The sequence below is a fragment of the Meles meles genome, chromosome 12 (assembly GCF_922984935.1).
Source record: "Meles meles chromosome 12, mMelMel3.1 paternal haplotype, whole genome shotgun sequence".
Lineage (NCBI taxonomy): Eukaryota > Metazoa > Chordata > Mammalia > Carnivora > Mustelidae > Meles > Meles meles.
Window position 1 is genome coordinate 82,019,627 of NC_060077.1, and position 14,532 is coordinate 82,034,158.

The 14,532-nt window shown below is 38.1% G+C and overlaps 1 protein-coding gene across 7 annotated transcripts in view; it reads right to left on the bottom strand.

Moving 5' to 3' along the window:
- The window catches only part of PIGN (phosphatidylinositol glycan anchor biosynthesis class N), a 106,201-nt gene that overhangs the window by 55,513 nt on the left and 36,156 nt on the right, over positions 1–14,532 (bottom strand). For all 7 annotated transcript variants that reach the window (XM_046025663.1, XM_046025661.1, XM_046025662.1 and 4 more), the window contains 3 exons: positions 7,835–7,913; positions 6,602–6,784; positions 712–851 (listed from right to left, as the gene is read on the bottom strand). In XM_046025663.1, the coding sequence (XP_045881619.1) occupies positions 712–851; positions 6,602–6,784; positions 7,835–7,913 (402 nt within the window). The remainder of the gene's footprint in view (positions 1–711; positions 852–6,601; positions 6,785–7,834; positions 7,914–14,532) is intronic.

Below are 14,532 nucleotides of genomic sequence, written 5' to 3' on the forward strand. Positions count from 1 at the left end.
CAAATATAGAGGTCAACATAATGTGCAACATGACCCTGGCTGCCTATGAACGTGAACCAGCCCAATATTGGTGGTTTTATTTTAAAGTGCTTAAAACTCGCCTGAGAGCTCTACCTCTGATGTTTTCTCTAATGGTAAGTAAGTATCCCCCTTACTTCCAGGTTGTAAGGAGGCGCTTAAAGGAAGAAACCATGGCCCATGTGAATAATATCTACCACTCTCTGTAGGTATACATTACAGGCCTGGATTTAATTACAAAGTTCCATTTATCTAGGTTGACATGATAGCTACAAAGAGAAGGGGGAAAATATGTGGAAAGAAAACATGTACATTTCCTTGTGAAACAAGAAGATACGCTGGGATCTCAGATGATGAGACAAATTCAAAATAGAAGTTATTTCTGGCAAAGTACCATCAATATTAATTACCCTATTTGTCGTCCAGATTTTTCTTATTTATAAAGGATACAGAAAGAGGGGACAAGGTCAATAGTACCTCAGGGCAACAGAAATGAAGTCAAAAGGGAAAGGCAAAACAAAAAGGATGTTTATATACAACATTTGTGCTGCTACAAATGAAGTGAGAAGGCTCAGAGACTGGAGGGTATTATACATGTCTTTCATGACTTATGCCATAGAAATCTCATGCACTTGAAATACAAATTAAACTGTCAATGAAGTGTAAAATAAGACAGGAAGGTGTGTTACTTACTCTCTCAGCACAGCATACCATATGGGGATGGGCAACAAACAATATACGTAGTAAGTCCAGGGACAGTCTTGAATCAGCAGGAAAAATGCTACTAAAACACCAATAGCTATAAAACTACACGCCAGGAGGCGGCTTGGTTTCTGAAAATCAAAAAGAACATGAAAACACTTCTAAATTCATATTAATTGATAGGTTTTTAAAACCATACCACTACCTGATGAATTGAAGACCTGCATTAAAAAATTTTTTGTCATTGGAGAAGTATCATTACAGAGAAAAGTGCTGGATATCCTGGCATTTCTGCAATTCAAAGGTGATTGTGTTCCTCTAGTTTGTTTGCAAGTAACTTGTTTGGAACTCTGAACATATTTCTCTTTAGTAACAATCTTAAAAATGTTGACTGAGCTCCCTGACCAGCTCACAGAAGCCCATTTAATGCACAATAAACTGTGGGACTTAATCTTCCTTTGGAACAATGCTTCTGTCTATTCAAACTCCGACTTGACATGCTGCCCACGCTCCTCTGCCCATTGCCCAACCACAGTGTGTTCATTCAGTCATATCTTCTCTTCCCAACCACCTGCCAGACAAGAAAGGAGTTCCTCAATGTAAGCCACCTGTGATGGCCTCCATGGGCCAGGCGGGCCCATGGGTGCTCTGGGCAGGAGTAATGAAGCAACCTTCAGGGACAGACATTCCAGTGACTGGAAAAAGAATGCATCTACAGAAAGCTGGGATGGTAATAACACTACCAGAGGAAAAAACCGGGAATGGAGGGGTAATACGGCATTGTCTTTTGTCTGTCCCTTGTTTTTTGTTTGTTTGTTTGTTTTTTTAAAGATTTTATTTATTTGACAGAGAGATATCACAAGTAGGCAGAGGTGCAGGCAGAGAGAGAGAGAGGGAAGCAGGGTCCCTGCTGAGCAGAGAGCCCGATGTGGGGCTCGATCCCAGAACCCTGAGATCATGACCGGAGCTGAAAGCAGAGGCTTTAACCCACTGAGCCACCCAGGCGCCCCCTGTCCCTTGTTTTGTCTCTGTTTTCCTCTTGCTTTGCTAGCCAAAGCTAAGTAAGGTGAGAATTAAGAATTACTCAGTGGAGTAGAGGAACTGCAGAGGAGGGACACAAGAGATCTTTTTTTCTCCTTATATTCCTCCTTACTGTCATAAAATGTCACCAGAAAGGAAGTAAGGAATAAGGATAAACTAGGACATCGTTGCGAAAAGGAAGGTGAAACACCAGCAATGTGATTAAGAGTTTAGAACTACACAGATCAGAACTCAAAATCTGGCTCAGTCCCTTGCTCTATGTATAACCACAGAGAACCATGAGCAACGTACAAAACTGTAGTAAGAGTTAATTTCAGACCATTTATAACATGAGGATAATAATTCCGTATCTACTTATCACTGTTGATAATGTTTAGGTTATGCAGAGCTTGGCAAAATGTCTGGAATGTCATTAATGCCTAGTAAATAACCGTTGCTTTTATGACCTTCATTTTTACTCTCTCCTCCCCTACTTCATTGCATTAGTCCCAAAAGGCACTACAGAAGCTTGTAAGTGAGGAACAGCACTGGAGATGGAGATGTGCGGGACAGCGAGGGAGGTCCCGCGGCAAGGCACACATCTCCGAGACAAGTGGGTGGCTGCAGTCTGTAAGCCGAAGGTGGCCGAGGCATGTATTCATTTTAAGAGGTGAGACTGGTTTCACATCATTTTGAGAATAGTAAAATAATAACAAAAGAAGTTGAAAAGAGTATTTTTTCAAAACTTCCAGGGATTTTCTGGAGTCAGTATAATATGGTGTAATAATCTAACCCTTTGATACCTAAAATAGACATTACCAATGACATCTGCTTGTAGGAAATGAAGTCATGAAGAATTCAATTCAGCTGAAGTAGAGACTGAAAGGCTTTTTAATAATAATAGTGGGGGGCATTTCTCCTTTATCATGAGTTGCCTCCCCACCGCCCCCCACCCCTCAAGACACACCTGATGGTAACGAGCCCCACGGGGGCATTAGGACCAGTCCTTTGTCCAGCAAACACTTACTAGGCTGCACTCTCTATGCTGTGCTCCGTGCTAGGTGCTGGCCTTCAAGGCTTCGAACCATACAGGTCAAGATGGAATCATGAGACTTGGCTTAAGGGATTAATATCTGGGGATGTTTATTAGGTAACAGGAAAATAAAGGCAAGCATGTGGCAAGATATGGATATTTAGTCTAAAGCAAGTAACATCTGAACTGGCAAAAAAGCAGAGGAGAAGAGTATTTAGAAGCTACCTGCAGAATACAGCAAAGAGGGCTGTAGCAAATCACATTTGAAGAAAAGAAGATATTCACTGCCTGTAATGGTGATAAATTAAAAACGACTTGTTTAATTTGGATGACACTGTCACGGAGAAGGGACATAAATTTTGAAGTCAGACCTAAATTTCATTCCAATGCTGTCCTCATAGTTGCCCATCCCTTTGACTAACCCATTTAGTCTAAAGCCCTGTTTCCTCAGCTGGCCATGAGGATGGCATCTGCTGCAAGCCCATGGCTCCCTCCCCAGCAGGCGCTCCTCTATCCTCAGGAGCCCATACTACCTCTCTCCTCAGCTGGCCCATGCTGCCCTCCTGTGTGTTCTCTTCCCTTTTCCTACTGAGCTATCCTATTCACCCTTTAAGATTTCACTTTGGGGGCACCTGGGTGGCTCAGTTGGTTAAGCATCTGCCTTTGGCTTAGGTCATGATCGAGGGTCCTAGGATCAAGCCCCACATTGGGCTCTCTGCTCAGTGGGGAGTCTGCTTCTCTCTCTCCCTTTGCCCCCCACCCCCTCTGCTTGTGCTCTCGCTCTCTCTCTCAAATAAATAAATAAAAACGTTCAAAAAAAAAAAAAAAGACTACACTTTGGCAACAAGGTCCCCTGCAAAGCCTCCCTACACCCCACTGCAGGCAGCGCATTCTAACACATGCACAGCTGGGCTTCATCTGACCTCCTACTGCTCTCCAGGCCTGCCTTCAGTTAAGGCTTGGGAACCCTGGCATTTTATTCTTCCTTCAGAACTGTCCAGACTGCATCTCTTCACTAGGTTATAAACTCTCAACAAAGAGGAATCAGATCGTTTTTGCAAACAAAACGAAAGCATTCAAAATACTTTTCATAACCTCAACGTTAACAGTCAGTTTTCTGTCAGCTTGGCTAGGCAACCGTCCCCAGTTCTCCAAACACTGATCTAGCTGTTGCCGTTAACGTATCTTGCAGATGTGATTAAAGTCCACAATCAGCTGAGTTTAAGTAAGGGAGATTATCCTCTGCAATTGGGCTGGGCCTGCTTCAATCAGTTGAAAAGCTTTAAGAGCACAGTGGGGGCTTCCCTATAGAAGAAGTGTAACTAGTGAGTGCGGCTTCGGCTCCTGCCCGCCAGCTCCAGCCTGCCCCTCTTGAGGGCCTGACCTATGGACTTGGGACTCGCCCAACTGCCCCCACAATCACATAAGCCAATTCCTTACACAAAATATCCTAATGTATAGATCCCACTGGTTCTTCCACTCTGGTTTAATGCTAAGGAATGCACCAACTCCTCAGTAATGGTTTGAAGTCTAGAGTCCACCATTGGAGGCCTTGAATTATTTCAGCCTAATCTAAACTATTGGTATGATCTTTCATTAGTCCCTTGAACCAACCTTCCACATTCTCCCCAAACTGAACTATTTATTTTGAAAGCAGTATGAAAGAGGCTGAATTTAAGTATCAGAAAATATTAGTTATTTCATACCCGTGTGTCCTTGAAGAAAACATGTTATCTCTCTGAGCCTAAATTCCCCCATCTGTATTTATGAGAATCACAACCACCAAATTTAGAGTAGTGTTAAACTTAATTGAAAAACACATGTAAATTGAATAACACATGTCCTGGGATAGTGGGGCTCAATAAATATTCCTTATTATCCTAGCATAATCATACATTTTCCCTACTCTGCCTCTGTTTATATCATTCAATTTGCTTTGGTTCTCATCTGTTCCCTATAGTTGTTAAATTTCCACCAGGACTTTCATTTTCCTGTTATCATCACCCCCCTCGCTAAAGTGAGCTCCCCTCTTTTAAAAATACAATGATCTTTGTATCACAAACAATGTATACTGAAGTTGTTAAATGTTAAAAATGTCTTTTCCAATGTCATGTAGTATAGCGACCTACATCTGACAAGGTGATTATGCGGGTACATCTCTTACCTACTTTACTTAATTTCAGGCTCCTTGAGGGCAGAATCTGGATTTTACATTTTTTTGAACAGCCTAGGCAGTAGCTCACATAATACTGTACACTCAATTAAACATTCACTGCATTATCAGATGAATGAAAACAGGAGAACTATCAGCCATGGAACTGTGTTGATTCATCAATCTAATGACTTCGTATCTTTTCTCAACTATTCTCTGAATATCAAGATAAACATGAAAAAGCAGTGTCTGGCCCAAGACTGTTTTGAATTCAAATCTCAATTCCTCCACATCCTAGCTCAGTGGCCTTTTGCAAAATACTTCAACAGCTTTGGTTTCCTCTTTTGTAAAACAAAATGATAATGCCTACTTCCAGCATTGTTAGGAGTTCACAATGACAATCTCCAAGTACCCAGCAGAATGCCATAGCTAAAACACGGCTGGTTTTGTTTCTTTTGGAACGATGTCAAAAATTATTCTTGTCCTCGTCCATTTTACATACATTCAAATAATGAAAATTACTTGAGGGAAAATGTTAAGATGCACTAAAGCACTATAAAAACTGGAAGAAACACTACTGTTCTTCCTTCCCTCATTACAGAAAAATTAAATATAAAATTGGAAAAAGTTACTACTGTAAATGTTTGCAGACTGTTAGTATCAATAATATATCATCCAGATATATTACTTTATAGAGGATTTGGACACAGTAATAATCATTAGAATGAAGTAAAGGAAACGGAAATGGCATATTCTCCCTAATAAATGATAATTGGCAATATATTTTAAAAGAGTATAGTGTTTTAATGTAGTAAAACCATATATGTGCTTTTATATTTACTGTTATATGAAGTACTATTAAAGCTTTTTGGTTTTTTTTTTCATTGAAAGTACAGTAAATTAGGGACTAATTCTTTTTTTTTTTTAAAGATTTTATTTATTTATTTGACAGAGAGAGATCACAAGTAGGCAGAGAGGCAGGCAGAGAGAGAGAGAGGAGGAAGCAGGCTCCCTGCCGAGCAGAGAGCCCGACGCGGGGCTCGATCCCAGGACCCTGAGATCATGACCTGAGCCGAAGGCAGCGGCTTAACCCACTGAGCTACCCAGGTGCCCCAGTACTAATTCTTAAAACAAGGATAAATAGAAAGTTCTGAGAATTTGCATTAAGAATTTCAGAAAGTTGCACGAAGGTAAGAATAGTTCCAGAAAAGCTCATATATTACTTTTAAAGGGGCATTTTTAGTAAGTGATTTTATTGCTTTCTAGCTCCTAAACTTTTGATAGCAGGTAAAATTAAATATATTGCTTTGAAGTAGTTTTCTGACCACCTGTACTAGAAAGATATGGGATGCTTATAACATGCTAAATAATTATTAAAAGGAATAGAAAATCAACAGTTAATGCCATAGAAGGATTTAAATTGTAAGTTATCTTTATAGCCCTCTTAAGTTATAGGACCATTATTATTAATATACCCTTTCCCAAACCAGAGAAATAAAGATAACTGAGAAAAAAAAAAAGACTCAAAACGACAAAAGCCAATGAAAGGTAAGCGTCAGCTTAGTACAACTTACACATCGTATGAACTCATAACAGCTGATTTGATTCAATTTCTTTCCCCGGTCCTAGTGATTTTACCCCATTATCTGAATCTTCATTATATTTTCGGAACATACCTTAACTTCTTTGCTGACACCTCTAGTAAGGTTGGAATGAGACTTGATGATCAACAAAGAAGCATAAGACGTCCATCCCACAAAACCAAGAAAAACATTGACACCCAAGAAGAATCTGTCGTAAGTATGATAATAGGACAAGCCTTTCAGTGCAAGATGAATCAGCTCCTTGCAGAGGGAGACCTATGGAGAAAGGAAAACACAACTTGCCACATGGGAAGAACCAGAAAACCCAAGTTTTAAAGGCAGGGAAATTGTTCAAATCAGAGTGCATAACTGTAAATGATGGATTAAGAACAGATTTTAATTACTCAAGGATCTTCTTGCAAAGTACAAGAAAAATTCCTGAATAGAATGATTTTGAATCTTGATAAGGAAGGGCATTTTCAGTGTAAACTCTGATTTGTGTAGAGATTTAAAATGATTCACTCTGTGGAAATAGCTACAGGTGGCATACATACAAAAGAAAGAATGAAATCTCTCTGATATTGATCCCAAATAGCAGAGATATCCACATTTGTATCATGTTTTATTTTCTCATGCCAGATTACCCATGTCAGTTATAAAGCATCATTAAAACAGAAAAACAATAGCTCGCTGTTTTAAAACCATGACAAAAATGAGCATTAGAAATGCATGGTATTTTGCTTAGGCAATCTGAGAAACTGAAAATAGAACTCTCTCCTTCTTTAAAATTATGACCATTTAATAAACTGAGAAACTGAAAATAGAACTCTCTCCTTCTTTAAAATTATGACCATTTAATAAACTGAGAAACTGAAAATAGAACTCTCTCCTTCCTTAAAATTATGACCATTTAATAAAAAGAAAATTAATGGAAAACATAGCGGGGTAGTTGTTGAGATCTGAAGCTTCAGTACGAATCGTTAGACTTCTGATAGTGGATAGATAATGTCAAATGTAATAAACATATGCCATGTTCTGAAATGTTATGCGCTTAAGCAGGTTACAGAAAATTGGAATATACTTTTTCATTAAAGAAAATGGCAATTGTTCATTTTTAATGCTAACCTAAAAAAGTTTACCCCTGACAATATTTGAAATAACAGAAGCATTCCATGGCTAAAGCAGCTACTTAGAAAATTCAATCCTTCCTTAATGGTTTAGGAAAGCTCCCTGGCCTGCCCACTTTGCTCTCCATCATGTACCTTGTTCCTCCCCATACCCAAAACAACGACTAGCTATTTATATAGACAAGGTCTGCATACTTACTGCTTCATCATACTTTCTCTGCTTTATATATGATCTTGCTTTTCTTAAAATGTTTAGCTGTTTAGATTCAGAAAGCGACCTACAAAAGAAAAAGGTTAGGTTTAACATGTTTCCTCATTTCAGTGATATACTTTCTTCTTAACTGAAAAATAAAAGGATGGTGATGGTTGAGAAAATAAAGAAATAAAACAAGAAAGAAACCAAAAGCTAATTGTATTATTGCTCATTATCTGAACTCTCCCAAAAAATAGCTTTGGTTAAACTTCGTTTTCTTGACTCCAAGTTTCGACTCCACACTACACTTACGAGAGTCATATGATCCATCATTTTGGAGAACTGGAATACTCTAGATAACAAAGAAATTCCAACTAAATCAATGTAATTAATGAAACAGCAAATTAGTGGCATGGTTTCACCACTCAGCAGTCCTGTGCTCATCTGCACACAACAGACAAGGCAAATCCATTACGGCTCTGTTTCCTGGAGCTACACAGGGCCTGAGAATTGTCAGAAACTCCAGGCAGTCCAAACCAACAATGAAAGTTAGAAAACAATCTGAACCTCCTTGCCATTCTTATACTACACCATATACGTTTTCTGTTCCTTTACCTTTCGTTTCTCTTTATGTCATTTCCTTGTCCTTATTTTTACCACATAACATTTCTTAAACCTGTGTACAAAGATTTTTGTTATATTCTTTATTCTTTTTTTTTTAAAGATTTTATTTATTTATTTATTTGACAAGAGAGATACAAGTAGGCAGAGAGGCACGCAGAGAGAGTGAGAGGGAAGCAGGCTCCCTGCCGAGCAGAGAGCCCGATGCGGGACCCGATCCCAGGACCCTGAGATCATGACCCGAGCCAAAGGCAGCGGCCTAAACCACCGAGCCACCCAGGCTTTATTCTTTTCACCATGTTAGAAGAGGGATATATATGAAAGTTGTATGAGAAACTGCAACTTTGCCTCCAGGGAAGAAGACTAAGACTAGAACTCAGGAGAGGTAACATTTTATTATTGCTTATATAATTTTCATTGTGTGTATCCATTACTTTTTCATTCATATTTTACGAATGAGCTTTTATTTTTTAAGCAAATAATTAAAACATTAAAGTTTAAGCACAGTTTCTAGCTATGATGGAGAAGCCTGCATGTATCAATGCTCCTACCAGGAACAACTAGAAAGCCTGATAAAATAAAACTAAAAATCACTTTGAAGGTGCTGGAGAGCTGCTGAGACCATCAAGAATTGAAGAGTTAGGATCCTAGAGAGAAGCAAACCAGAGAAGTAGTCCAGCATTCTACGAAGTGTAACCTTTAGAGCATCTGCCACACTTATTTTGGGCAAAAGGCTGAGAACCTGGGCATAGAGCTGATACCAAGAGGTAGAGAATCCAATAGAGCCTTTGGCAATCCAATAAGGCTGCAGAGATAAAACATAAAATCTGTGGCTGCTAATGCAGCCAGGACTTGAGGAGACAAATAAGAGAGTAAAATACAATTTTCATTCTGGATTTAAAAACAAAAAAACAAATAAAAAGCTATCTGGAATTTACTTAAACTAATTTAATACAGATTCTGAAGTGAAGTCTTAAAGAAATTTTATACTGGACAAGTTCTTTTCTACTCTATGTGGAGAATTCAGGTAAAGAAACAAAGGCCACGTCCTGGTGAGAAGGGGAATGAGCTGGGCATCCAGCAAATTCTTCAGCTGTGCAGGACAACAGGACAAGAAGCTTTGAAGAAAACCCCTGAAAGAAAGGGCAGAAGTTTTGGCAGTGTCAGGATATAGAAGAGACAAAAACCGGTGTTCAGGAGCCACTAAGGAAGGGCTCTGGATAACAAACGCCTTCCATGGAGATACCTGGGAGGCTATGCTATAGGAGCAGACACAGACCGGAGGTGAGGGAAGAGGACAGACGCAACACAGCCTTGAGGCAGCTGCCACTCTGGGCCTGTCAGGATAAGATGAAACCTCTCTGGAGAATGAGATAATCCAGACCTTCCAAAACTTTTACTAGACAACGATAAGCATTCATCTAAAAATCACCGGACTCAACAACAGGACCAAATGAAAAAAGACAGCGGAAGCACACTCACAGGTCATGGGCTTATTGGTGGTGTTATCAGGTTTCCCTGAAAATAACTGTGGTTAATACATTCAATAATAAAAAGCAAGATAGAAAACTGCACTGAAGACCTGGAATCTATTTTTAAAATGAATTAAAATGAAAGGGGCGCCTGGGTGGCTTAGTGGGTTAAGCCTCTGCCTTCAGCTCAGGTCATGATCTCAGGGTCCTGAGATCGAGTCCCACATTGGGCTCTCTACTCAGCAGGAGCCTGCTTCCCCCTTCTCTCTACCTGCCTCTCTGCCTACTCGTGATCTGTCTGTCAAATAAATAAATAAATAAAATATTTTAAAAAATTTTAAAAAATGAATTGAAATAGAAATTCTACAACTGAAAAAAATGTACTAACTGAGACCCAGAACTCAGTAGCAGCAAACTGGACAAAGTAGGAAAGAGAGTTGGTGTATCAGAAGATAGGTCACCAGAAAATGTCCTGCCTGAACTTTGAAGAGCAGAAAGAATGAAAAGCACAGAAAAGACTATTTAGAAACCCCCAAACAACATACAAGTCATTGTGAATAGCCCTAATATTTATACATGTAATTAGAGTCCTGTAGAGGGAGGGAGAGAGAACTTGGCAGAATTAATATTTGATGATAATGGTGACAGCGTGTGTCTACATAGTAACGTGTATGAAAAATTTTTCTTTATTGACTAAATTTTTTACATTGAAAACATCAAGTTTTAAAACAATCTATTACCAGCACATCATATTACAGTAAAAAGAAAAAAAGAATGAGTACTAATTGTGCACATTTCTCTGCTGTGATTGCTACTATTCCAACTTTTTTCAGTTATTTGAACACTGTAGAAGAAATAAACCATGCTTAGGATTATTAAGAATTTTATCATCAATTATTTAGGGTGACTAGTGTTTGGAGGAAAAAGATCTCCTTAAAATGCTGCCCTCTGAAGTATTTATTTTATCTTCCACATTTCCTCAAATTTTTATTACAAAATATTTTGCTTGCATTTATTCATGATATTTTAGATAGCTAGAGATATCTAGCCTATTGCCTTTTAGAACATCTATTTAGATTGAAGGGAAAATATTTGAAGAAGATAAAGACAGAGAAGCGTTAAGTTATTTCTAGAATAATCTGTGTTCCTTTATACTGACCATTGATACAGAATCTTATTTTCATCTTTTAAATTTTCTATATATGTATGTGATATATAAAAGTTACTTTTTTTAAAAGAAGAATTTCAATTTTGAAAGAGAAAATTGCATTTCTAATAAATAATTAGTAAGCCAGATGGGTGAAGTGGTAGAAAGAGTCCCATTAAAATCAGTATTTAAATTTGGTCTAAGGGAGGAATTTTAATCCACATCAGCCAAAGGAACCAAATATATTAAAAAGAACCAAAACAGCTTTTGCCATTTTAGTAGAAAACATATTACAATATTTCGTTAAAGTTTAACTATCCCGAGTTTATATAGTGACTTTTAAATAAAAGAGAACAGCTATTTTTGCTTCTGTTGGCAAGGTATAATATTTCTTTCCCATTTCATTTTCTTTTGAAATACTCCTTAAGAGACCTTTCTTTTTCTTTTCTCATTTCATGTAATTGTTTTCCTTTAAAGTTATTCTGACCTTACTTTGTCCTCTATAGTCTACAGTTTTCAAATACAAAGTGTATTTCCTCCTTTTTGAGGTACTAAGATGGAGTCAAAACTTTTATGCCTCTCCTAGTCGTGTAGCGCCACCTGCTGGTTATCCCTTGGCATAGCATGAGGCTTGAGTTTGTTGAGTTGTACTTGTCAGAATAGGTTATTTCATGACTATTTTTTCTCTAGAGGTCTTTAAGATATAAAAGACACTATCTACTTAATTTTTAAAGAATAGGATAACATAGGATATCCAATTACCAAATGGATCCACTGGACTCTTTTACAAGTGTAAGTTATGTTAAAGGATCTTAGCAATTAATTTTTCTCACATCTTAAAACGTTTGCTCTTTCATCACCCCAGGAATTATAACATTATCCATAAATTATTCATGCTAGAAGACTAAATAAGACAATGGACGAACGGTGGAGAGATATCATTAAACTAAAATCTAGTGATGCTGGTGAAACTGATCATGTTAAGTAAAATCTCAAAACTATGACTTCACATATGTCAATAGCCTAGATAAATTTTCTCAAACTTAAGAATTGATGAGTGAATTATATATTTCTAAGAAGAATAAGGAAATATGTTACTTATTCAAGAGGGAAGGGCTTCACTGAACATGTATTTGCAACAAAAACTTGAATGGTTTTGCAAAAAGGATCTGTGACAACTGTATTCTTTCATCTATTACGATGTTTATATGCCAACATTTACTTGATACAGTTTCTAAGTGGATAATGCTAATATTAAGTGTATACATAAAGGTGACTGGAAGAAAACGGATGGTGTAAACATGAGTAAATTCACTGGATTAGAGAAAAATAGAGAGTCCCCTGTACTCAGACAGTAAATGGCAAAAACTATTTTTCTTGGATACTGAACATATGTAATAAAAAAAAACAGATACTACTCATAACAAATAAATTACGCAGGAATAAAACAATGAAAAATGTATATTACGGGGAAAACTGTAAAATTTTACTTAAGGACATAACGGAGGATATAAATAAGTAAATGTTGGGTAGTAATACTTTATAATGTAGAAATGTCAATCCTCACCAAATTACTTCCTAAATATAGTATAATAACCAAAGAATTTTTCTAATAACTCAAGACACTGATTCTAATATTTATATGGAAGAATACATTACTTTACTGATGCCCATTATTTTTATGATCTCATTTGATCATTTGTGCTGGTGATTAAAATACTTATTTATTTTGTTCTTTTAAAAAATATATGCTTTATCAAAGTACTATAGGCACATAATTAAAAAAAAAAAAACAGTAGAGAGGACATAAGACAGCCAACAAACCCCTGCCCCACCCTTCTCATTTGTCAGTTCCCCAACCCAGAGACATAAACTTTTACACCTATTTTTGTTACTCTAGTAGTCACCTCCATGGTTCTTAATAATATGCTTTTATTACTATTTCTTGACGAGATGACCTGAGGCATTTTCTGTGGACTCCGCACTGACTCGGCCTGTTCCCACGGTCTCCTCCCCACCCATACGGTTATATTACTATCTTTACGTCTTCTGTTTGCTACATTGGTCACTTTGTCAAAAGATTTTATTTACTTATTTGAGAGAGAGAGAGAGTACAAGCAGGGAGAGCGAGAGGGAGAGGGAGAAGCAGGCTCCCAATCGAGCAGGGAGCCCAATGTGGGACTCAATCTCAGGACCCTGAGACAGTGACCTGAGCCAAAGGAAGACACTTAACCAACTGAGCCACCCAGGTGCCCCTGGTCACTTCATTTTTAAGCAAGCTATCCCCCCAACGTAGGGCTCGAATTCACGATCCCTGGATCAAGAGTCACATGCTCTATCAACTAAGCAAGTCAGGCGCCCCTACATTGGTCACTTTAATAATATAATACCTATATCTCTGTCTTACTTTCTCAACTATATCCAGATTTTCCATGTTCTATTTTATGGGAACAACAGCATCACTACTATTCCACTTACATTTCTTTCCTCCTCTGCCTTCCAACTTGTAACCCTTACATGTACCCTGTCAAGACGAGGAACATTTACATTCTATTCTGTAATCACAATTAAGTCTTCCTTGCTTTGTCTAAGGTTTGACTCTAGAAACTGAAAACCAGTATTTGCTCTATTATGGGTATTTAAATACTGTTCACTGAGTAGCTAAGTTTTATGCTATGATTAGATTTTCTTGTCTATTTCATCGAAGCTTTAATCTATGTGCCACTGTTCAAATGAATTCTCTTTCTCATCCTCCCAGCAGCTGTTCGAAAACACCAGACATATTAGGTTGCTTCATGTTTGAAGCAGGCTTTCTTGTACAGTTGGAAATATTTCCTTTTCCCTGAAGTTCCCACTCGTCCTTGTTTCAGGGGATGAAGAAATGTACACCATCCACGTGTGCCATCGTGTTTCCTCCAGCTTCTTATCTAATCCATATATTAAAATTCATTTCATCTGGCTATTCTCATTTGGAGGGTTTGTCTCCCAGTTGGTCTATTCTTGTACAATGTATTATTCTGTAAATTTTTAGTTGCATTTCTCTTTTTAAAATTTGCATCTTGAACTCTTTCTCCTTTGCAAAGTGTGGGCTTTTTTTGTTTTACGAATACAATAGCTTCTCGGATATTTCTGAGAACTTTAACATTTTTCGGTTCTTTTCTATGCCTAAATTATTTTCTCAGGAGTCAGTTCTTCATGTGCTCTTCGGTACTTCTTGGTCATATTGCAGGCTTTTGATAAATGGTGATTTTCAGCCAGACTGGTGCACCGGCAGGCCTGGGAGCTTTGCTCAGTGTGGGTGACCACTGGGGAGGAATCAAGCATGCTGCGGGGCCCCCGAGGACACGAGGCCGAAGTTGAGCATCAGAGCACAGTAAGTTCATGGTCAGCCAGCAGGCCTAAGTAGAAGAAGGCAGGCAGTGTGCACCTGAGCCCTGTACAGAAGAGTACATTTCCCCTGACCA